The 25,570-nt window shown below is 41.6% G+C and overlaps 1 protein-coding gene across 1 annotated transcript in view; it reads left to right on the top strand.

Moving 5' to 3' along the window:
- Positions 1-25,570, top strand: part of PKD1 (polycystin 1, transient receptor potential channel interacting) — a 2,476,043-nt gene that overhangs the window by 2,125,940 nt on the left and 324,533 nt on the right. Inside the window, exon 42 of the mRNA XM_044088902.1 lies at positions 17,487-17,612. Within this exon, the coding sequence (XP_043944837.1) occupies positions 17,487-17,612 (126 nt within the window). The remainder of the gene's footprint in view (positions 1-17,486; positions 17,613-25,570) is intronic.

The raw sequence follows: 25,570 nt of genomic DNA, 5'->3' as shown, positions 1-25,570 counted from the left end.
GCAGTCATTACATTTGGGTTATCTGCTTGCAGTAGCCATCAGTCGGCCTGATTAACAAATTCTTGGGTCCTATGTCGGTTGCTGTCTCTTCTTCCGTGAAGTCAGGTCGTCAGGGGTATAAAACATGTAGCCGATGCCATTACATCAATCTTTCTTGTTGTGCGGTGCCTGAAGCAGAAGCAGTTCACAAGTGCTGGTCGGCCGACTCCTGAAATTTTTGTTTTTGAGTTTCAGAACCGAAGTCTTCAGCTAAAAGCTAAGTACCCCGTTGGGGAAACTTTTTCTTGCTCTTAACTGATGTCAGTAAAAGTAAATAATTGCATTACTTGTGGAAAGCAAATACCTCATAAAGATTTTCATTCGTACTGTATTCCTTGCCTAGGCCCTGACCACGACATACCTCTCTGTCAGTTTTGTGCCTTATTTAAACCACGAACTATCCATCATCAGTATATTTACTCTTCTAAATATTTTGGTGCTCGGTTCAATTATCCTGATATGTCTTCAGTCAGCCATCCGACTACCGACTTTCCAAAAAAGCACAAAGATAAAGACAGAGACAAGCCACTAAGGTCCAAAGCTGCCGACGATGTTTCTCCTAAGCCAGTCGCCAGTTTTCCGGTAATGAGTGAGGCGCTTTCGCAGCCTCTGATACCCGCTACTTCTGATTCGCAGGCCTCAACTGAGACCCATTCGGAGTCCGGTATGCTGCAAGGTGCTTCAGCTGTGGAACCTGCAGATGCCTCTACCTTGGATGGGTCCGGAGCCGCTGTGCAGGCACCGGCTTCTGAGGGTGTATTCAGGCCTACTGTCTTGCGGATTAAACCGATGCCATCTTCTTCTTCAAGGCCTAAATCTCAAACCATGCTTAGAAAACTGATGCCCAGACCGCATGGTCAGGCCTGTATGCCTAAAAAACAAATGATAAGAATGGCTGAAGACCTTATTACTTTAATCAGGGGAAGCCAGCCTTCCCCCTCTAAGAGACCTAGGACTGAGTTTGTTTATGATACTTCTGACCTGGATTCTGAATTTTCTGTTTCCTCTTATGACCAGGATTTACCCTTATCTACTTATGAGGATTCTGATGCTGAGGACTCTATTCCCTCTGCCCCCAGAGGATTTCTCTTTTGGTGAAACCTTGCATACTCTCAGGGAGCATTTTTGTTGGGAGAGTCAGGATTTCTCTGATTCTAAAAAGAGGCTTAGGGATTTCTTACTCCTGCCCCAGCTCAGGCCTTTAGCCATACCTCCTGTACTAGACATAGTTGATGATGCATTTGCAGAATCTAGCTTGGCCCCCTGACTCTTTACCTCCTGCTCCCAGAAAACCTGATAGATATTACAGGGTCCCCTGACTCTCACAAGTTCCTTTTTAAAAATCCTACTGCGGATCCTGAGACCATTTCACAGGGGCCCAAGGGTATTAAAGTTACTACTGCCAAAAATCCTACCCCCTCTGATAGAGACTCCAGGGAGCTGGATAGATGGGGTAAGAAGGTATACACTTCTGCAACTCTGGCCATTAGTGTCTTAAACTGCCAGTTTCAAATGTTAAAGTATCAGCAGCATATTATTGGATTGCTTAAACAGAAAATTATGTTGATTCCTGATTGTGCTGAAAATAAGGATTTACAGGATTTACTGAATTCAGCTGAACAAGTTGGAAAACATACTTTACAATGTGGTTTTGATTCTCTAGAGGCATCTTGCAGGGCTGCTGTAACTGGGTCTGTACTTAGAAGGCATGATTGGCTTAAAGAGCAATCCCTATCCGATCATGTTAAAGCAAAATTATTAGATGCTCCCTTAAACCAGGACCGCCTGTTTGGCAGCAAGGCAAAATAAGTTCTTAAAAAGATGGAAGAAAATGCTAAATCTATGCAAACTGTTAAAGATTTTTTACAAGTACAACCTCCAAGATTTAGTAGGCATTGCCTTCCAAGAAATGGTCCTTTCCTGCCTCTTCCAGACCTTCTCAGTCCAAACCCAGATCCAGCAGAGCTCCCAGGCTGCAGTCCCAGGGTACACACAGGACTAAGAGGGGGGGCCTCCACTTCCAAATCTGGGAGTAATAAAACTCCCCCTATGAAAAACGGTCTCAGTAACTTCTTTTTAAAACTTCCAAGCACTTATGAACTGACTGCCCCTTTGGGGGGAAAGATTGCTCTTTATACAAAGAACTGGGAACTCATTACCCAGGACAAATGGGTTTTAAATATAGTGTCCCAGGGATACAGATTTCACTTCCACACATTGCCAACACCAAGCGGGTGGCCAGATCTACCCCCAAATCAGTGGGCAGAGGCCCAAAAGCAAGTACTCTCTCTCTTAAGCATGGGGCTATTCAGTTGGTACCAGAAGAGGAAAAGGGACAAGGTTTCTACTCAAGACTTTTCCTGGTACCCAGAAAAGACAATTCATGGTGCCCTGTCCTGGACCTGTCTACTCTAAACACCTTTTTGGTGATTCCAAAATTCAAGATGCTGACTCTTCACCAGTTGCTTCCTATGCTAGGCAAAGATGCCTGGTTGGCAACACTAGATTTAAAAAAAGCATACCTGCACATCCCAATCAGGAAATTTTGCAGAAGATACCTATGCTTCAAAGCAAGCTACACACACTGTGAATTCTCTGCACTACCGTTTGGCTTATCTACTGTGCCCAGGGTATTCACAAAGTGCCTAGCTCCAGTTATTGCATTTTGCAGGCAAAGAAATATTCAAATATACCCATACCTGGACAATTGTCTAATTCAGGCAAAAAGCCAGGACATACTTTTGAATCATCTGGCCTTTGTACAAGGGGTGCTAACTTGTCTGGGGTACACCGTAAATGAAAAGAAATCACATCTGGTACCCTGTCAACAAATTATATTCCTGGGAGCAAGCTTGAATACAACTTCCCAGATGGCTTTCCTCATGTCAGAGAAACAAATTAATTTGACAACCTACTTCAAACAAGTGGCCACAAAAACCCTGCTATCTGCAGGGCAAATACTGCAAGCCTTGGTGTTCATGGCCTCCTGCATTCTTCTAATTCCATATGCAAGACTGCATATGAGGAAACTACAATGGTATCTAAAAAGCCTATGGTGTCAACATTCTCAGGATCTAGAAGCAATGATTCCTGTCATACCTTGTCTACGCCTAGAGTTCCTTTGGTGGGCAGAGGCCTGCCACCAAAACAAAGGACTGTCTTTTCACACTACCCCCTGCTGCCCAAACCCTAACAACAGACACATCAGACTATGCATGGGGGGGTTCATCTGGCAGGGAAGTGCATTCAGGGCAAATGGAACCCAAGTCAAATGCACCTGCATATCAACCAAAAAGAAATGTTAGCTGTACAGAATGCTCTGACAGCCTTCAAGGACCACATTCGTCCAGGACAACTAGTGGTAAAGATGGACAACACCACTGTTATGTGGTACATAAACAAGCAGGGGGGGGGGTACACATTCTTACCCCCTCTGCAGACTAGCCATGGCATTGTGGAACACAGCCTTGAGCTACCAAGTGCATCTACAAGCTCAATTCCTGCCAGGGAAATTAAATACACTGGCAGACGGACTAAGCAGAAACCTCATGGACCCACACGAGTGGAAACTGGAACCAAGGATTTTCAACATGTTGACAAGTAAATGGGGGAGCCCAGAGATAGACCTGTTTGCCTCCCCCGGAACTATCAGCTGGACAAATTTTGCACAACGACTCCCCACAAACAAGCTTGGAAAGTGGATGCTCTGTCCTTCAGCTGGAAAAATCTATCAGTTTATGTCTTCCCTCCTCTGCCTCTGATCTCCAAAGTACTACTAAAGATCAAACAGAACAAACCAAGGATGATTTTGATTGCACCAGACTGGCCACTCCAACACTGGTACCCCCTCTTGCACAGTGTGTCACGGTTGGCCCCATGGCACTTGCCTCAGATTCCTTCCCTGTTGTCTCAGCAGGAACACCAGATTCTGCACCCTCAGCTTCAAACACTGAACCTAGCAGCCTGGCTAATTACCTTATCTCTCCTTTACCATCCCTCAGTAAACCAGTGATGGATATCATTTTAGAGGCAAGGATGCCTAGTACTAGAAAATCTTATGCTGAAAAATGGAAAATATTCTGTGCCTGAAACCAGTCTCAAGGGATGAGCACAGCAGTGCCCAATTTACCTCAGATTTTACAATACTTAACTGAGATGCTTCACAAGGGCCCGTCTTTTTCCTCCATCAAAATTCACGTCTCAGCTATTTCAGCTCATTATAACACAGAACCTCCCCTCTTCTCTCATCCACTGCTCAAGCAGTTCCTCAGAGGGGCCAAACATTTAAGACCACCCAGGAGAGCTCCAACCCCAGCCTGGGACCTTAACTTTGTCTTGGAGAAACTCACTCTTCCTTCTTTCGAGCCAGCTGCTACTGCAGATTTAGAATTTCTTTATTGAAAAACAGCTTTCCTTTTAGCTTTCACTTCAGCAAGAAGGGTATCTGAATTACAGGCCCTTATGGCAGTGGAGCCTTTCATGTCTTTCATACAGACAGGGTGTCCCTCAGAACCAATCCATCCTTCATGCCCAAGGTGGTATCCAGTGTGGCTCTTAATCAGTCCATTCATTTGCCATCCTTCTTTCCTAATCCACAGAACAAAGGGGAACGGATACTGCACTCCTTAGATGTGCACAGACAACTGAGATTCTACTTGGACAGGACTAAACCTCAAAGGAAATCTGAACAATTGCTGGTGGCATTTGCTGCAGGGGCAGAGGGGAAGGCTATTTCAAAACAAACCATTTCTAAATGGATAGGCCATTGCATTCATTTCTGCTATAAACACCATGGAAAATCTATCTCACAGGGGATCAGACCCCACTCAACCAGGGCTGCATCAACCTCTACAGCCTTTCTCAGAGGCGTCCCTACCAGGGACATCCTAGAAGCTGCTACCTGGAGTTCTGTACATACTTTCACCAAGCATTATCATTTGCCAATTTTCTCTAAATCCAGAGCTGGCTTTGCCACTGCAGTCTTGCAGGGCCTTCTAGCTGGTCCTAATGCTATTTAAAATTCCTCCTCCCAATCTTAGCTTTGAGAATCTACCCAAATGTAATGACTGCAACAGTGAAACACGAAGAACATAGTACAGTTGTGTACACTTACCATAAATGTCGAGTGTATTCACTGTTGCAGTCATGGTTACCCTCCCTCCAGCCCCCTAACTTCTTTTGGCTATACCTCTACTTTCCTTTACTATGCTTAAAAGCTTTTTGGTGTATTTGCTTTTTTTGTTGGAGGTATATCCTTGTATATTTATATATTTAATTGCTTCCCATTAGGGGGGCACCTCACATCTGGGGCAAGAAAGACTGATGTAATGGCGTCGGCTGCATGTTTTATACCCCTGACGACCTGACATCATGGAAGAAGAGACAGCAACTGACGTACGACCCAAGACTTTGTCAATCAGGCCAACTGAGGACTACTGCAAGCAGATAACCCAAATGTAATGACTGCAACAGTGAATGCACTCGAACATCTACATTTATGGTAAGTGTACACAACTGTACTTTTTGCAGACACCCTCTGCCTCGTCTGTTGTTAAACCCTCTTCCTCTGCCTGTGGAGGACTCCTTCACTTGAGGATCCTGGAAAGGACCTTGAAATTTCTTGAACCAAATTTTCTTACCACATTGCTGGTTCCTTGAAAAGGACCTCTGCAGGGTAGAAAATTTGATCCGTACCACAGATAAGGACTTTCCCTCTTGTTCACTGCGGGTGAGTGTCTCCTTGACAGATGGTTCAAAATGAGAGTAACCATCGAAGGAGGCACTATTGAAAGATGCCTTAAAGAGTTCCACAAACCCACACAGCCTCATCTAGGCATGTCTCCTGATGGCTATGCCTGTTCCAGCTGCTCAACAGATGCCCTCTGCAGAATTAGAGATTATCCTTATCAAGGAATTAGCTAGAGAAGAGATAGTGGCCATTTGGGGAGATACCTTCTTGAGGACCTCCTCAGACAAGGTCTCTATAAGGGAGTTCATGAGCTCTCTTACCAAGTCCCCTTGCAGTCCAGTAAAATGTGCCAGGTGGTTTAAAGCTCAGTCCAAAAGTAGCTGAAGCATAAACGTGCTTTCCATACCTGTCCAAAGCCCAGGAGACTATGTTTGGGGGATGAACAGTGGAGCTTTGCTCAGCCAGCTCCTTCTTAGTGGCTGCTGACACCAGAATAGCATTAACAGTCATGGCCTTACTCCAGTGAAGTCTGTCAGTATGTGGGCTTAGATATTTATCAGCCCACTTTAGCATGGGCTCCATGGTGTCGAGTTCCTTCCATGTCCAGGGAAGACTAGATCAATAAGCTCATTTCAAGGTGGTGGTGTGGGGGTCATCCAGGATGTAGATGGGCCTGCCCCGAAGGCCTCCAGAAACACTGATTCCTCAAAAGGAGGTGGTTGGGAGGACCATCCACCTTTCTGCTTTAAAATTTCCAGAATGTCTGTAAAGGAGATGTTTCCAGGTGGAGATCTTGGGGATCCCTCTCCCTCATAGAAGTCAGTGTCCTCAGTTAAAGACTCCAGCCGAGAGTCTAAGTGCCTCCACTTGCACTTTTTCTTACAATGTACCTTCCCTGTGGGGTGTTCATGGAAGGAATTGGAAAAGTGTGGGACTGCTGAGGGGTAGCCATAGCCTGGAGGCTTATTTGGGGGCTGATTCAAGAAAGAATGTATGGGATCAGGGCTTAGAAGAGATATGGACTGGGTTAGAATCTAGAGGCTGAGGGGAAGCAGCTCTAGGCCTAGAGAAAGTCCTCTCTACCACCTGAAAGGCTGACAGACTTGAGGATACTCCCTCCCTCTCTCTCACAGCCGAAGCTTCCTTGGAGAGAAGGAATGGAGACTACCCAGGATCCAAAGCTTTCAGATAGCAATGGACCTAAGCTGTTAAAGGCCAAGGTTTCTAGGGAAAGGGACAGAGCCAACAGGGTCGGACCGAAAGCCAACCGCCTGGAGCCATCGCCTACATCTTGGATCCAAGACCCACAGCGATCTGAAGGCATCAGAGCCAAGCGAGTCTGGTACCCTGATGGAGTCGAGGAAAGCACTATCCTTGGATCCATCAACAACTCCCTCTGAATACCCGTATCCTGGAGTTCCAAAGTAGTGGGTTAGATTGGAAAAGGAGCATGCAGGGTTGGTGTTGGAGATCTTATGGATCATGAATGGGATGGAGATGGTAAAAGCCCCATCTGTATTTGTGCCTTGAGAAAACTCTACGTCATCCTATCCATGTCTGATTGGTAAAGGCTTTGAGAAGATCTAGAGGAAGCTGAGGAATGTCTTGATTTGGTAAGGGATGTAATTTTAGAGGTAGGAGCTGTAGGTGCATGTTTCGGCATGGATATTTGCATTCGGCTCCTAGACCTCAGATCCATAATGGTTGGATCAGAGGAGGACCTACTTACAGGAGAATCCCTAGCCAATATGGTGTCTGTCGGATCCAGTATAATTATTGAATCCATAGTCTGGCCTGATCCAAGGAAGTCATTGTATCTGGCAGAAGTTTGGACCTGCTTGGATCCAAAAGCTCTGAATCCTGCAGCCTTTGTCTCTTTTTGGCAGTAGAAGAAGCTCCCGACCAGGCAGAGGAGGCTCTTCTTTTAAGGTCTTTGGAGCTGGATGCCTTAGAGGGGGTTTGAGCTCCACTAGCATGCAAGATTCCTCTCAGGATCAATTTGTTCCTCCTATCCAAGAGGGTGTGCAGGTTAAAGACTGCACAGATGTTACAGTCAGCCTCAAGATGTTCTGGTCCAGGAAAACAGAAGCACTTCTTGTGGGCATCAGAATTTGGAATTTTGTGCCCACAAGAAGTGCATCTTTTAAATCTAGTTGGTTTCTGAAGTAATAACGGTAAGTTAACCAACAAAACTGTACACACACACACACACTCACACTCACTCACACTCTCTCTCTCTACTTAGCTTAAAAGGCACTGCACAGACAAAAGCTATACAGCAGGAGGGAAAGGAGATTACCTAGATGCATAAACAAGTTTTTTATAAAAAAAAAATAAATTAGATAAAGGTAGTGCCAAAGCACTTAGCTGTAAAGGAAGCAAAGGGGAGGGTCTCTAATGCCCAAAAGTATGAAAAACTATGGGAGGGGAGAAAAATAAAAGTAAAAATGTTTCTGAGATCTTACTTAACAGAAGAGAGAAAAGAATAGGAAGAATATATTTCAGTTTGTTCATGTATCTGAGAAAACGTGCTCGAGAGCTGTGGACCACATCTGTGCTGAATGACGGCGAATGGGATCTGAGAAGTTAGGGCAGATGTGAGGCATTACGGGACAGAAAAGAGCTCGAGACTCTGATCATAGTCTTATAAAGGGGCCAAACTGGATATGATATTGGGTCCTAGGACCCATCAGTGAGGAAAAATGAAATGGACAACATCAGATCAATCTGCTGCCAAAGGGTAAAATGGAGATCCAGACTTTCTGGGAGAGAAAAGGGGCCAGGAGGGGATCGCAAGGTCTCTTGAATAGTCATTCAGACTTTTTGGGACTGTCCTTGATTTAGGGAGGTTTGAAACTTCTTTTTGGAAAACCCTTGACACTTTTTCATAAATGTGTGTTTACCTGAATTCTGTTGGGACTGTTTGTTCTGTTTTTTATCAAAACTGGATGAGGATAAAGAAAATCCCTGTGACAGTTTGGAAAAGGGGATTGAAAAATTGAAAGAGGTTCCATGGGTCAGCTTTCGCCCTTCATCACATTTTTTGAACACCTCTGCAGCAGGGGGGCGAAACACGAAGTCTCTAGGCAAGGGAGAATTTAAAATCCCATCTTTTACATCATTTGAGAGGTTGAGAGAATGCAGCCAAGCAAACCTCCTTAAAACAGTACCAGTGGCCATAGCCCTGGAAGAAGTATCAACAGAGTTGCACACACACTGCAGACAATGAGTAGAGACCTGTGCAATAGAAAAAAAACTAAGTTACTCAAAGCAGATTTTTTTTTTCACAAGATGAAACTATAGATAAAACATTCCTCATACTTTCACAATTTGTCAGGACAAACTTTAACATATGAGCCCGACAATTTAAAATTCTGAAAGTCATAGTTGCAGAAGTATACTCTTTTTCCCATACCTATTAATAATTTTCTCATCCTTATTAGAAATAGTAGGATTAGAATTAATAGTAGAATTAGAATAACTAAGTGCTTAGCAGCAGTGGAGTCAACTAAGGCTATAGCTGCTGGGTCAGGTTTGGGAATAGTGTATAAAAATGTAAAACAGTGAGGTGCTTTATGCATTCATTCTGCCTTTTTAGGGACAGCTAACTATCAGGAAAATTACAGGCAGTAAGACACACATCCTCTAAAGCAGACAGGACAGGAGGAATGAGTGTAGGTTTTGGAAAATCTTTCTGTAAGAACTCATAGTATTTTCTGAAGGACTGGAAAAACTGGGACATTTTAATAGTTTCAGAGAAAGAGAAGCCCCCCATAGGGAAAATCAGAAACTGATCTCTCCTCTGAGTCTAGATCAGAAATCAAGAGTTCAAAATCCTGAATCCATCCCTGCATTTTCCTGTTTAGATTCAGAATCTTGAATCTCTTCAGGACAAAGCAATCCCTCTTTCCTTTACCAGAAACTACTTTACAAGAAGGATCAATAGCCTAAACTAAACCCTGAACCAGTCCCAGTAAACTACACCTAACCAAATAAATTTGAGGAGATACATGCTTGGATTTATGTTTCGTTTTGACAGGAAAAATGGGGCCAGACATTTTACTAATGGCAATTCCTGTTCCCCAGAGACGGGCACAGCATTCTTACACAACAGGGAAACCCTCCCTCTTCCAGGACCAAGAGTAGCTCTCCCTTGCCCACTGAGGGAACTCCATCAGTCACACAGGACATGGCTAACCTCCAGTCCATAGTGACTGTAGGTGCTACACCAAAGGGATCCAGGATAAAAGATGAGTGGTCTGAGGTACAACAAATGGCCACAGAACAGTCACCCACCTGTGACTGAGGCAAATTGCTAACCTAGTGTGGTGGCAAAGGCTGTTCACTTATTTTTTTCTTTTTTTTTTTCTTTTTTTGGCTGGAAGGACTAACTGTGAGACCAGCAATCTGTTCCATTTCAAGCCGTAAATTGTCCCTCTTTCCCGGAAAAGACAAGCAACAAATGCTGGTAAAATTACCAATCCACAGAAGTTACTTTTTGGCAGAAAAAAAGTAAAAATCACTTTAAAACACTATATGAGTCCCACAATGGAATATTAAATACAATTTCTCCACAGAAAATATGTTTTCAATTAGTTTACATTATTATTAAACTGAGAAAAAAAGAGTGCTCTGTATAAAAGAACATTAATCTCAAGACAGTCCGTTAAACACACAACTACCTTTAAATTAGCTCTCCCTAAAGCAGAAAGTAATTAAACTGCAATAAATTTAAGAACATGCAAGGCTTTTTGGTCTAAGGGAACTTATATGCCCAACAAAGGAAAGGGAAGCTGACCATCAATCCTCAAATGCCTCAGAGAAGCATACTCTTTGGTGCAATAAAGCTTTGTTGAGCTCCACACTCAGGCTTGTCTTTTAGTTAGCTCAGCTCAAGCTGCTTGGTAGTTTTGGCATTTGGAAGGTGCCCTTAGGCTTTGGAAGCTGGATGGCTGTTATATCCTCAGCAGGATATAATCCATATAGCTATGGCTACTGCAGCAGTGATCAAAATGAAAAGCATTATGACTTAACCATAATGCAGATCACACCTTTATGAATGCAATCATTACTGACCTTTTTTTTTTTTTCCTTGAAAATCTAAACCTGTAAAGCTCCAAATGAGCACAGAAATCTGCTACAAATGCCTGCTATTGCAGTGTCTTGGTATGGTCATTTTCAAGAAATCTTATGGTACACTCATGGAGGCTCAAGGAATTTAGTGGTATTTTCCAAGAAGTGTCAGAAGCCCCCTTTTTTTTTTGTTAGTAACTATGGAGGATCAGCTACAGGTAGTAAAACAGTAACACTGTCTTTTGTTTACAAAATTAATTAACAGCATGAATCTCAATTGCTTACACAGTTACATCAGTGCATCCATCTTGGATATGTCCAACCATCCTCATTAGATGTCCAGTCATGCCAACTCAGAAGTTCAGGTCAAAGCTAAGGAGTTGTGGCTGACCAAGTTTGTAGATGACTGCAAACTAGATGCATTCATTGAATCCCCAAATTATGTGAGTATACTCCAGGAGGGTCTCACACAGATCAACGACTGGTGTATTAGTCACGGTCTCAAATTGAATGCAAAGAAATGCATCATCATTCCCTTCAGCACAAACTGTGTTCCCTCACACTATCAAGTCAACAGTACCCTAAGTTACCCATAAGGTTGTAAGGGACCTAGGTTCACATGTTGACTGCGACCTTAACTTTGACCATCATTTGTCTACTGTAGTATGGAAAGCTTTTTACCTAGCACACTTGATTAGTAAAGGCGTCACCTTGAAAGCAAAAGAACATTTGCACTTATCCGGCCCATAATTGAGTATAACTCCCTGTTTGGCATATGCCATACTAAGCATCTACAGCAATTAGAGACCTCAGAGGTTTCTAACAAAGAAGATCAAGGGGCTCCAGCATGTGCCTTACACAGACTGACTAAAGTCCATGTCACTGTACTCTGTATCATATAGACGTCTTAGGGGAGACATACCTGGCCTCCAGAGCAATCCAATACCCAAACCTAATGAACTTGCTGCATATCCGTAAATCAAATTGGGACTATGGCTACCCATTCCAGGGACCTAAATGTGGCCTGTGACTTAAATAGGACATGCTGGAGGGACAAATTTTTCTCCCAGCAACTGCCGAGTCTTTGGAACAGTTTGTCATTCATGTGAAACAGAGCACCTCCTTGACACTGTTCAAGAGGAACCTGGATGAGTGGATGGGGCACTGTAAATTCTTACTGGGGATAGAGTCCACAAACCTCCAGGACATGAGCAGTCATCACTAAATGTAGTCTTGGGTATTGACTAGCATTTCTATGGTATTACTTAGGGATGAAATGGCTAGGCTTAAAATTACGTTTGGGTCGATAGCCTAGTAATCTCCTATGATCCTGTGAACTGTCTCCTTTCAACCTGCAGGAATGGTAGCTATACTCCTGCTAGACTACTGAGCTGTCACTCTTTCACAAAGAATAAGTCCAACTACACTGCACTGCAGATGACCCTCAGTTCTTCTTCTTATGTCCACAACCTTATCCTCTCAGTCATTAGCCAAAGCTCATAACCATGGGTGACTTGAGAATGCAGAATGACTAGTAAATTTAGAGTTTCATCCCTTCTGTTTTCACCATCACCACAGTCTGGTGTACCACCCACAGAAGCTGCTGCGCTAGCCCACTGCTCATTTTCCTAACCCCTATCACCCTCAATCATGAACATGGCCCTGATATAATGTAAAATCCTCCACTTTTGGTAGATGCTGCCTCTGACCTGCAGAGACCAACCCACTCTATTCTGTGACACCACCATAAGCTCTGATTTAGATGTCCTAATTTTTAATTATGTCCTCTTCATTCTTAGCAGCAATCCATTCCATTGAATTCTGGAGATCACAGTTAACTGAGACTAAGAGGAAATATCATCTGGAAACAAGAAAAATGCAACTCTTGTATCTCTAAACTGGAAACCCTTCAGAATATAATGCACCTTGATATCATGTCTGTGAAAATCATGGACTGGAAGACAGCAAGATAAAACTACTTGGAGTCCTTTAACCATTTTGAATACACTGAACTTAATGGTTAGAATGTGGACTCAAATTTCAGAGCTCAAACAGCATGCTGCAGCTGTCGTGGAATGCTGCATTGTTGTAGCACCACCAAAAAGTCATTGTTCAGTCATATCTCTTCTGCTTTTTTACAGCACTTATAGCTGGTAGAGGCCAACTTCCATTACTCCTTCAAAGTTCTGTGCAAGGGGAAGGAGTTTGATCTAGTGTTTATAACAAGGACAGAACCCACAGTGCTCTCCCTGAATTAAAGACTTGAATGTTGGGTGGATTTTCCCTTCCAGTACCTTGGTGGAGGCTTTCAAGACAGGTTAATGAACAAAATAAATCCACAACTGGAATACATTCCACTGCCTTCCTTTCTATAAATGGGGCCACCAATCCAAAGGTACTACTCTCACCTACCACACAGCATTGAAAAAAGCATGTTAACCTTGACACGCCATTAGTGTCTAACACCTTGAGCATCATCCAGTTCTGCAGACTTGCTAGAATGGAAATGGTTGATCTTTGCAGTGGCTTCATCTGCAGAAATGGGCACAGTACTACCAGTAACTTCTAGTACTGCCTTCTCAAAGAAGGGTATGCTCGTCTGATTCAGAAGTTCCTCAGAATGCCCTATCAACCTCCTTACAATGTCCTCAGTCAAAGTCTGTGTTTCTCTATCTTTGCTGACAACAGCTTCAGTAATGTCCCACATCCCCTTCCTGAGTCACTGCATGATGCGCCACAATCACCTTCCTAAACTGCTATCAAAGCTAGGCCATCACTTCATTGACTGCCACAGCTGCTGACATCTTGGCCTTTCAGCTATTGATAACATTTGCAGACAATCCCCCCAACTAGCACTACATGAAAACCCTTTTTAACCTTTTAACGTGATTGGTACCCTAAGTACTAGGTTCACCAGCAGGTCCTTAGGTTGCAACCTTCAAGCACAGACCATCCTTCAGTTATATCTATTTTCCGCCATCTCAGCTTCTGAGACCAAGCATCTCCAGTCTCCTCAGGTAATGAAGCATTCATGTATGTAAGAGTTATACTCATAAAGTACAGAAACACTGCATTGGCATTTCCATGACATCATGACTACACATTTTGGGTTTCCCAGATCTGTCCAGCGGTCAACCCAAGTATCTGATCCAGTTCAACATCAAGAAGTGATCTGCTAACAGCTCAGAACCAGTCCTGATCTGACTGCCCACAAAAAAATTGCCTTGGTTCTGATGATACCAATACAGAGTCAGTCACTGAGTTTTGGCCCAAGGTACTGTGGTACCAAGTACATTTATGAGCAGCCATGTTTGAAGCGTGTTTCCTTTTGGCAGTCCATTACTAATACAGCCTGCCCAAAATCAATTCACCACTGAAGTTTACATCAGGCAAGCTGTTCTTAAATCATGCCCTCTATGTATCATTCCACATATAAATTTTAAAAGTCTGTGGAATCAGTGGATCAGACCTTCCTAAGCACTACACCTATGCTCTATAAGAAAGCAGAGTACTCTGAATAAGGTGCTTACGCAAAAAAAAAATAACATTAAGAATTTTCATTTCTGTGACTCACAGCTGGATTGCTGTGATCCTCTCATCTAATGATACAAATGACAACTGTGTAGGATGTATTGGGGGCTTGTGAGTATCTTGACACCCACTCAGGCCCTATTCCAACTGATGGCTCCAAACTAGGAGAGAGAGAGAGAGACCACCTAGTGTGTGTAATCTGGTTCCAGAATCAATGTTGCTGTAGAGCTAAGACTAACTAAATCAGTCTGGTATGTAATATATGCAAAGTGCCATTTCCAGAACAAGTACCTCAAGTTGTAGTGTAGGACTCCATTTCAGCTATCCATTAATTTAGGAAAGATAGTCATTCATAGGAATTCATGTACTACTTAAATAGAGTAGTCCAACTGATTCTGAACCCAGTATCTTCCTATGTAGGCTATTCAATATACCCACTACAAATCAACAAAATGACTGTGATTCTGGTGGTGTAAAGGGATAAAGCCCTGACTATGGCACAGCCAACTCAGGTACAATTAACTACTAGGGTGATGGATGGAGCAGCAGAGAGGGATGGAACATTACTATCCCTGGGAGGGAAGTCACTCCTATGGGCATCTCCTGTGATGATCCCTGGTGGAGGCTGGGGAAGGTACAATGACAGGCATGGTCTAAAAGGGTAAAAGGATGGAGAAATGGTCATTATAACTGATTTATATGTACTCAGTTTCATCACGTCCCTTCAGTTTTGCATTCCATTCCCCTATCCTTTGCTGAAGTTATTGCTCAAAGTCTGCAAATGGCAACTTTGTTGATCTGTCCCCTCCAACCCGTTTAATAATGTTGGATATCACCAGTATGGATTGCAGTTGACTCAGAGCTGAACCCTGATCCACACCCACTCCCACTGAGAACCTCTCTGTAAGTCCAAACAATGTTCGTACTTGATTCACGGTGTCTTTGTACATGATCTGTACTGATTCTGCCAGTGTTTCTCAGACTTCAGCCCACAGCAGAACTGCCAAAATCAACTTTCTTGGGGCCTTGTTATATGTTTTTCCAAAGTCTATGAATGCCCAATTGGACTCTCCTCATTTCCAGCTTTTTCCTCAATTCTCTCTCTCGCTGCAAACATTAGATCAGTGGTGCAGCATCCTGATCTAAATCATGTTCATCTCCCATCTTATATTTCACTATTCTACATTTCTTTTATCAATCACCCTCTCCAGAACTTTTCATGCAGTGTTATAGGAGTTTGATACTTCTGTACTGCCTACAGTTGTGGATGTCCCCTTTGTTCTTGCACACTGGCACTAGTGTGCTTAAATCATCTGGTATACACTTTTTCTCCATACTCCTATGAGTTCTCTCAGGAGACATTTCTCCCCTATCTCACCCAACATCTTGATCATATCTGCTATGACCTCATTTGAGCCTGCTGCTTTCCCTGATTTCATTTTTCTTTGTGCTGTTCGTTCTTCTTCTAGGGTGGGTTCCTCCTGTTCTTTCATTGTAGCCTGTGATTGGGGTAGTATAGCTTTATGATTTCTTCACTCAGAAGCTGCTGGAAGTACTCCTGCCACACCTGCCTTTGATATCCTGTGGACTTGTGAGCAGGTTGTTATTAGCATCCTTTAAGAAGGATATTTGACTATCTTCTTTATCTTTCTGTCTTTGCCTTGCAACCTGATAGTTTTTTTGTGTCATCAACTGAGCAACTTTCCAAAAGTTGGAAGAATGCTTCTGATGTTTTCTGCTATTGCAACTCCTTTCTTAACCTTTAACCAAACCCATATTCCTTCTTACCCTGGTCCATCTCTTCTATCTCCCACTTTTTCCTGCTCTCCTTTTTTCTTTTGATGGCTTCCTGAACTTCTGTATTCCACTACCAGCTTTCCTTATGTACCTTACTTCCATACCTACTTCAGATGCATATCTGTATTATAGTCCTCACACATGTTGTTATGAGGCACTGCCATTCGTTCCACTCCACCTGTTTATTCTTCTTTCTGAGGTGCAAGAGCCCTGAGTAATTTCCCGAATTCGTGCACACTTCTCTTCAGTCAGCTTTCAGGTATTCATCCTAGTCTCTGTTGACCTTAGAGCCTTCTCTGACCACTGCTTACAGCTGATTGTGGCAACCAGTGGTTTAGGCTGTGAGCCGACTGTTTCACTGGGGGTGACTTTGCAATCACTGATTCTACACCAGTGCCCTTTCCCTACCAGGAGTAAGTCTTCCTGAGTTGCGTTGGCCACTCTTGCATGTGATCTTGTAACTGTCTCTCTTGCTGAACTTTCTTTATTCCTGTTGCCCCACCCATGTGGACCCAGTCAGTCCTCATATCCCATTCTGCCTGTCCTGATATGTGCATTCAGGTCACCCATTATCAACACTAATTCATGCTGTGCTGCTTTATCTAGTAAATCTTGTTACTGCTGTCTGTCTGAATGCATTCTTTTCTTCTCCATCATATCCTGATTTGGGTTATAAGCTGAAATTACGAATAGTGCCCTATCCTTAAACTGGAATCCGATCGTCATGAGTCTGTCACTAATTCTGATTACATCCCTCACCGTCTTCTCAAGCCTGTCCCTCACCACAGTTCCCACACCATTTCTAGTCTGTCCTCCATTTAAGTAGTAGACTCGGGATCCCAATCTAAGTGGCTTGTCTCCAGGATACATAGGATGTTTAGCGTCCTCCTTACCATCATGTCATTGTCAGTGAACCTACATTGAGTGTATCAATTCTTAGTGGTTGATTGATTTTGTGTCCAGCTTTTACTCCACAGTTATCCCAAATAACCCAAGCAGGACAACTGGTCACTGGCCAGCATTGTAGCTTATTGACACAGGAATGCTGGGCTTTATGGCTGGCACACACTAGCCAATAGGTGCAGCATGTAATGCATGAAGCAGTCTGCTTTTTTGTATGATTCCAGAACATTGTCTTAACGGGCATTGCTCATGGAGTCTGCCATTCCTAAAGTTATTCCAGTCCTCTTACTAATTTGCATGAGGCATTTTACTTTTTTTAAATTAATCCAGATTGGTGGCATGTAAACTGGAAGACAGCATCTTCTTTATCAGTGAGGTGTTACTAAATTGCCATGAATTATGTCAGGACTTCTTTTCTTCCCTTTAATCTCTTCTTCATGTTTCTTATTTGCAGTGTATGGTACCAGGGCCATTTTGCAGTATATGACGGTGGAGGTTACATTCAGAAGCTTGGAAAGAAATTAGAAGAAACCATTCCAGTTCTGGAAAGCTTGCAGAATGATAAATGGGTGAATATAAAGTAAGATTGTGAATAAAAAGTTCTACATGAATACATTTCTGTTTCATTTATAAATGTGTTATTTGTAAGAAAATTATAAATGTGCACACATGGTAAAAGGTAGCCGTTTCCAAAGTGCAATACAGTTGTAAAAAGCAGTTGTACAGCTAGTCAGTCTGATCACTCTTATATGTTGGACATTAAAAGTGTCACTTTTCTAAAATCAACAAATATGTCTTACTTCTGAGAAAAAAGTATAAAGTACAGTTGTGTAAGTAAACTTACTGTAACAGTAGATGTTCGAATGGCAACTGCTGCAGTAGCCTAGCTGTATAGGTTATATCCTGCCAAGGATGTAACAGCCAGCCAGTTTCCAAAGCTTCAGGGCACCTTCCACACGCCCAAACTGGCAGTCAGCTCGAGCTGAGCTGAATAAAAAGAGAGGTGTGGGCACCAAGCCCTACAAAGTTTTCATGCTAACAGGGAGAGGGAGGCTGAGCTTTGAAATGACAATGCTAGGAACAACAAAAAGTACATATTCACACCCTGGCATAAGCAACACACCAAATAATGGAGCTGGAGACAGGGAGTGGCTGCTGGAGCAGTGATCGTTTGATCATATACTGTTATGCTAAGTTTACATACATAACTGTACTATGTTCATCATGTGGATCACTGCTGCAGTAGCCTTAATTATATGGGTAGACTACCCAAGCTTACTACACTTGGGAGGTGGGGGAAGCAGGGTCCCGATGCCCCTGGAAAAATGGTTCCAGCAAAGCCTTATCTGAACCTTAGAAGAAGTTAAGCTTGTAATGTTTTGTAAAATTATGTACAAGAGGACCAAGTTGCTACTTCTAGAATACGTGTAGAATCCAACACTTTCTAAAAAAAACATAAATGAAGCCAAGGCCCTGACAGAGTGGGCCTTGACCCTGCCTGGAATAGTTTTGCTATCTTGAGTATAACAAAAGGTAATACCCTTACACAGAGATTTGGAAATAGTCTGTTTTGCCACAGGTTGTCTATTCTTCTTGCCCTCACAAGAAGAGATCAGTTGATCCAAAGATCTGAAAGATTTAATTCTGTCAAGAAAGAAGCTGGGTTGCCTGTGGACATCCAAGGTATGAAGTATCCTTTCTCCCTCATTTTAGGTCCAGGAAAAAAATGGGACATGCATACTTTGGCTTAAAGTAAACTTCAGGCATAAAAGAAGGATTAATTCTCAAGTAAACTCTGTCTCTGTGGAAAGTGAAATAAGGTTGGTTCAGCATAACAGCTTGCAACTCAGGTGCTCTTTTTGCAGGGGTCAGTGCAATCAGTAAAACAGTTTTCCATTTTAAGAACCTCAAGTCCTTCAGGTTAGCTGGTTAAATTGGAGCAAGTATTAGCTTCTCTAACACAAACTTAAGATCCTGAGGAAGAAACACTGGTTTTCCTGAAGGCCCCTTATGCAATACCCCTTTCAAAAACATTTTAACATGAGAATGCTTTGAAAGAGGAAGATCTGTGGGAGACATGATCAAATGGCAGATAAATGAACCTTGACAGAGTTGTAAGAAAGGCAAATAGGATAGCAGCTCTCACAAATTATTGTAAAACCAGAGAAACACTATCCCTGAATGAATGCTGTATATGTTGTTGGCACCAACTAGAAAACCTTTTCGATTTGCTAATATATGATTTTCTAACAGCAGGCTTTCCAGGTCTATATTAGTGATCAAACAGTGAAATGTTCGAACACATAATAATTGACCCCTAAATATCGAACCATCAGAATGTCGAACAGTTCAATGGAGATCTCTGCACTGTAGTGTTATCTCGGAGTTGGTATATTTAAGTAGCGGGGGCTGTGAGGGGTGCATGGGGCTTGCCCCCCTGCTTAGAGCGTTTTAATGGTTTGTTTGAGTGGGGGTTTTTTTTGCTGTTCGACATTACGGCGTTTCGATAAATTGGGGTCGATTATTACGTGTTTGAACATTTCACTGTTCAATCACATAATATAAAAGTGGCTTTCCTGCCTCCATTAGTACCTGCTGCACATCCTCAGTAAACAGGTGCTTAAAGGTAGTCAGTTGAAGTTAATTGCTATTGGGGTGTGTCAGTCACCCCTGATTTTGTATGAGTAGATCCATTCTTTAAGGATCCTTATGGTAACTGCCCATTGCCATTACCAAAAGAAGGGAGAAATACTGTTGCCTGGGCCAGGAGGGAGTCACCACAATGACCTTGTTGGATTCCATCTGAATTTTCATAAGTATGCTGGATATCAGTGGAAAGGGTGGAAAAACATACCGGAACATTCTTTTCCAAGAAAGAAAAAGGCATCTGTCTTCCAGGCCTTTTTGCATTGAGTCTTGGAGCAGAATTTTGCCAGCTGATTGTTCTGAGGGGAGGCAAAAAGGTCTACTTGAGGAACTACCCACAGATCAAATCTTGGAAACCCCCCGATCTAGTTTCCATTAATGACAGTCTAACCTCATCATGTTTAGCTTCTCTGCCAAACAGTTTTGCTCTAACAGAATGTGGGATGCTTCTACAGTGAGATTGTGCTGTGAAGCTATATTCCAAGCTGACATGGCTAGTTTGCAAAAGAATACAATCTGGTTCCCTCTTGCTTGTTGATGTACCACGACTGTTGTATGTAGCAACTTGAAGTGGTCCTGGGGACCGAAGGTGATTTAGACAGCTGAGTGCCTTGATCAGGGCAAGCATCTCTCTTATATGTATGTGCTTGCATCTGTCCTTAGTGTCCCACACGCCTTGCACTTTTATTTATCCCTCCTGAAACTGCTCCCTAAGAAAAGTCTGAGATGTCTGGGGTGACTGCTTTGGAGCAGGAGGGGTAAAGGGGAGACCTAGATTTAGGGATATTTGTTTTCTCTATCAAGTGATTTCTCTTCTGATAAACCCCAGAATTGGGATTTGAAAAGATAATGAATGTTGGTGCGGGACCAACAAGACTTCAGATACAATTGTATATTTATCATGTAGAATCTTGCCAAGGTTATCATACAAGTCATATATGCTAAGAGACCCAGAATCCTGAGGTATTCCCTTGCAGTGACTGGAGTCTGATTGGAAAAACCTAGGAATACATCTAGGTGTAGCTCTACTTCTTCCTATGGAAGAAAAGCTCTTTGAACTGAGGTGTCTAGCAGACACTCCAGGAAAACAGTCCTGTGCGATGGAGTCAAAAAGAGATTCCTGACACTTTAAGAAAGACTTCACAAAAATAAGTAAGTCATCTAAATATGGAAAAATGTGTATGCTATATAGCCTGCAATGATCTATAACTGAAGTTAGATACTTTGTGAACACTCTTGGTGCAGTGGATAGCCTAAAGAGTAAGGCAAAGAACTGATAATGATCCAGCTACATAAAACTTTAAGAAAAGTCTTTAGTCTGCATGAGAAGGGATGTGATAAGCATCTTTAAATCTAGTGTTACCACGAACCTTAAACAAGGAAGAAAGTGAAACAGGTTGTGAAGTGACAGCATTTTGAACTTGGACATTACAAAAATAGATTTAGGAAAAAAAGAACAATCAATCCAGAATTGGTCTCGAAGCTTTTTCTTTCTTTGGCAGCAAAAACATCTTTGAATAATTAATAAAAGGAAAAAGAGCTGGAAACAGCGCACCAAAACCGCACTTTATTGAACTTCACAACAATACTGAAATCCACAAAATAATCCACAAGGTAAACGCTTTGGAGCAAATCAATGCGTTTTCGTCAGCTTAATGCTACGACTTCATCAGACAATTAAGTTTTAATTAATGAACCATTATATAATAAAATTCAAAGAAAAAAAGACCAATTAAAACAATTGCATTCTATTTAAACCAATGGCAAACATAAAAGACAAAAGGGCTCATTATAATAAGAAAACAGTATGTAATATATAAGTGTCATAAAATTCAGTTAAAATCTGTTCTAACATTTATTCTGACATTTAAAAACTTTACAATTAGTTAATCAAGATGTGCTTCAATAAATAATTTCTTTTTTAAGTCAAATAAATAAATAAATACAATAAAAACCTCAGTTGAATTTATATGAATATGTGAATATTAGGGAAAATAGTTTTTTGTAAAAGGGGTAAGGTAGTGAACAATGGTGCCACCTGCTGTTCTTTTGTGGTAGACTATTGCTAGTTCACTTCATATTTTAGCTGCTCTCAATTTCAAAACTGAAGCTAGGGAAATGCATTCATTTAAACCAGGTTGTTTGTTGGCTTCTAATAATATTTGCCAACATAATTCCTTATACTCCAGCCATTCTTCCCAGGGGCCTCCTCTCATTTCTTTTTTCACCTGCTCAAGAACAAAAAAAGAAAATTTAGACTCTTTGCAGGTTTTTGTGTGTTTAAACAAGGCATTCGTGTCTTTTTCTTTTTGTATTTCATACAGGTGTTCATATATTCTTCTCTTTAATATTCTTTCTGTTTTTCCAACATAGTAGGAGTTGCAATTTGAGCACATTGCCAAATAAACTACTCCCTGGGATTCACAGTTATAATGGCCTGTACTGTATATATTCATTTCCCTAGCTTCTAGAAATATTTCTCTTTTGTTAGAAATATATGGGCACTGTTTACAACGTCCACAATGAAATGTTCCATAAGTAGTGTTGCTAGAGCGTGTCTTCTCAAAAAAGTTATTGATGTCATTAACTTGATTATTTTCTAAAAATTTTTTAATGCTACGTGCATTCTTATATACAACTTTCGGGACCCTTTCTTTGATGTTCGGAATGTCCGAGAAGGATGTGAATTTGTCCCACTCAGTTTGAAAGATTCTTTTTACTTTAGAGTTGAACAAGTTGAATTCTAAAAATAGTGCTGATTGATATTCAAAATCAGCTGGTGTGTTGTTCTTACTGATATTAAGATGATTGTCCATAGTGTCACCACTTGTCATAGGATTCATGATGTTAGTCAGACAACCCTTGATAGGTTTAAATTTTGTCTGTGTTGTTCCACCTCTTTTCTAATATCTTTGATAAAATCCAATGGGTATCCTCTAGCTAAAAACATACCTTCCAAGATGTTACATTCAACATAGAAATCCTCATCCCTGCTGGTCATGCGACACCCTCTCACAAATTGTCCCTTGACAATGTTCCTTTTACAATGTGGAGGGTGTGCGCTATTGTAATGCAGGAAAGAATTGCAAAAGGTGTTCTTCCTGAATACCTTGGTTTCTAGATCTTTTTTGTTCTCACTCTTGTGAACTTCGACGTCCAAATATTGTAGCTTGTCAAGAGAGGTGGAGTGTGTGAATCTCAAATAATGGGTAGTACTATTGATGTAGTCTAGGAATTCAGTCAATTTTTCGCTGCCTCCTGTCCAAAAAATAACAATATCATCGAGGTAACGTCTGTATAACGACCAATATTGTTGGAATCCTGAATTCAGGATGTGATTCAATTCCCAACCTGCTAGTACTATATTTGCATATGTTGGTGCGCAGGCCGCACCCATTGCTACCCCTTTTGTTTGATGGTAAAATTCTCCATTAAATGTTATAAAGTTGTATTTCAATATTGTATCCATTAACTCCACTATTGCAACGTTTTCTGAATGTGCTAAGGTATTATCCATGAAGACTATATCTTCGAATATACTCATGCCTTCATGGTGTGGTATGCAAGTGAAGAGATCCACCACATCTATAGTGACAAAAATCAAGTTCTCAGTTAAGAGATTTGATGTAATGCTTCTTAGTAAGTCCCATGAATCTTTCAGTATGTGTTTGTAGTTGTTACAAATGTGTTTGATCTTGTAGTCCACAAATTTAGCCATAGGAAGAGTTTTAGAACAGTCAGCTGACACAATAGGTCTTAATGGAGGATCACTTACATTTTTGTGTACCTTCGGTATGCCGAAAATAATTGGAATCTTAGGTTTCGGCACTGACAAAAATTTGTGCGTATTATTGTCAATTGTTCCCTCCATGATCATGTTGTCAAGTGCCATGTCTATTTTCTGGTAGGCCAAGTGCACCTCATCAATTGATACATTTCTATATTTACTTTCTTCTCTAAGAATATTATTCATTTTGCCTTTATATATGATATTATCCATAATCACCACTCCCCCTCCTTTGTCTGGCTTCATAATTCTTATTTGAGTGTTTTTCCTTAAATCTTCCAGAGTTTCGTGTTCTTTTCCTGTGAGGTTATACACCTTATAATGTTGTTTAAACTCCTTCCTAATTTCATTTTCTAACACCAGTTCCAGATTCTTTATTTGCGGGAGGAGTGGGGGTTGAAAATACTGCGTCTAGTTAAGGCAGGATGTTGTAACTCTTGGTTCCCTGATGTAGCTGGTAAAATGGCTTGCAAGTTCAGCTTCCTAAGGAACAGCTTCATGTCTAAAATAGTTTTTACTAAATCACCTCGAGTACTTGGAATAAATTTAAACCCTTTACTGAGTAGGTCAAAATGTGCCCTATTTAAAGTGATGTTGCTAAAATTGTATATAGAAAAATTTTTAAAGGAGTGTGTAGTGCCTGTACGCAGAATCTCAAAATCTGTATCAAAACCAGGAGGGTCACCAAGATTTTGAATGGGGGATTCGGTGGGGGTGGGGGTGTAGATGATATTAGTTAATACCTCCCTCTCCCCCTTCTTCCTCCCCCTCTCTGAAAATTCTGAAGACCCTGTCTCTTTCTGTTCATATTATGTTGCGGGTCTTCATTCTCTAGTGGTGGGAAGTCAATGTCATAGTCTTCACTAAAAAATTCTTCCCCCCTGGGATACACATTGTGGTTATTCATTCTCCTTTTGTCTAGCCTATTTCTAACATTGTGTTCATTTCTCTTAGAAGGTGGTTGTGGGTAGCTCACATTGTTCTGATAATCATCAATATCCCTTTTAAGTTTGTTAATCTTTCTTTGTTCTAATGCTTTACATTTTGTATCAATGTCTACCCTTAAATCATAGTATTTGTCCCTTTCTTGTTTTATCTCAAAAAACAAGTCTTGCTTAATAAAATTGTCCAGAACCAAAATTTCTTCTTCTAATTCTGATAACTGTTTATTATTTTCTTTAATAATAAGACCTAAAATTTCAAGACCACATTTGTTAAAAATATCTATCAGGTCTTTGTGAAACGCAGTGCCAGGTTCAACATTGTTGGGGTACTTCCATACCCTGAGCCCTTTTGGTACAATATTGTGTTTTATGCATGCTGTTAAATAAGAATTCTCTATGCACAACATTTTATATTTATGCATTGATTTAAATAATTTGTCAATTTTTAAACAATAAGAATCACCATCCTGTGGTGAATTGTCCTCTTCAGAAGAAAGGTTAAAACAACGCGGATTTTTTAACCAGTCTAGTAAATTGTGACTGTTTGAAGAAGTGGGAACAGTACCTGTGGCGTTCATGCCCGGCGTGTTCACAGAAGGAACACCAGCCCTGTTGATAGCCCCTGTGTGTATGTTCATATCCGATGTTGGTCGAGAACCCAAGAGCATCGGTGTGATGGCAGGATCGAAAGTGCCACCATTCGGTTCAGCCTCCTCGAGCGACGTGGAGCCGGAATCACGGTTGGATGTCTTCCTCTTCTGTTTAGGTCCTCCAAACCTTTCGGTCCCTTCCGGCAAACATCCTACGTCCGTTGATTTCTTGCCAGTCAGTGTAACACACAGCGGGGTTAACAATTCGATAAGCTCAGTGAGCTGCCCGATGAGTTTACGGGACTGTCCCAGTTCTTCGCGGTTAGAAGAATGTGGGCTGTTCTCCATAGCTGGGCACCAAACTAAAAAGTCCAACAACAGGCGCCCAACCAAAAAATGGTAACCAATAAAAGGAAAAGAGCTGGAAACAGCGCACCAAAACCGCACTTTATTGAACTTCACAACAATACTGAAATCCACAAAATAATCCACAAGGTAAACGCTTTGGAGCAAATCAATGCGTTTTCGTCAGCTTAATGCTACGACTTCATCAGACAATTAAGTTTTAATT

This window comes from Protopterus annectens, chromosome 12.part0, assembly GCF_019279795.1.
Source record: "Protopterus annectens isolate FY-2018-M chromosome 12.part0, PAN1.0, whole genome shotgun sequence".
Taxonomy (NCBI): Eukaryota; Metazoa; Chordata; order Ceratodontiformes; family Protopteridae; genus Protopterus; species Protopterus annectens.
This window is presented reverse-complemented; position numbering and strand designations above follow the sequence as displayed.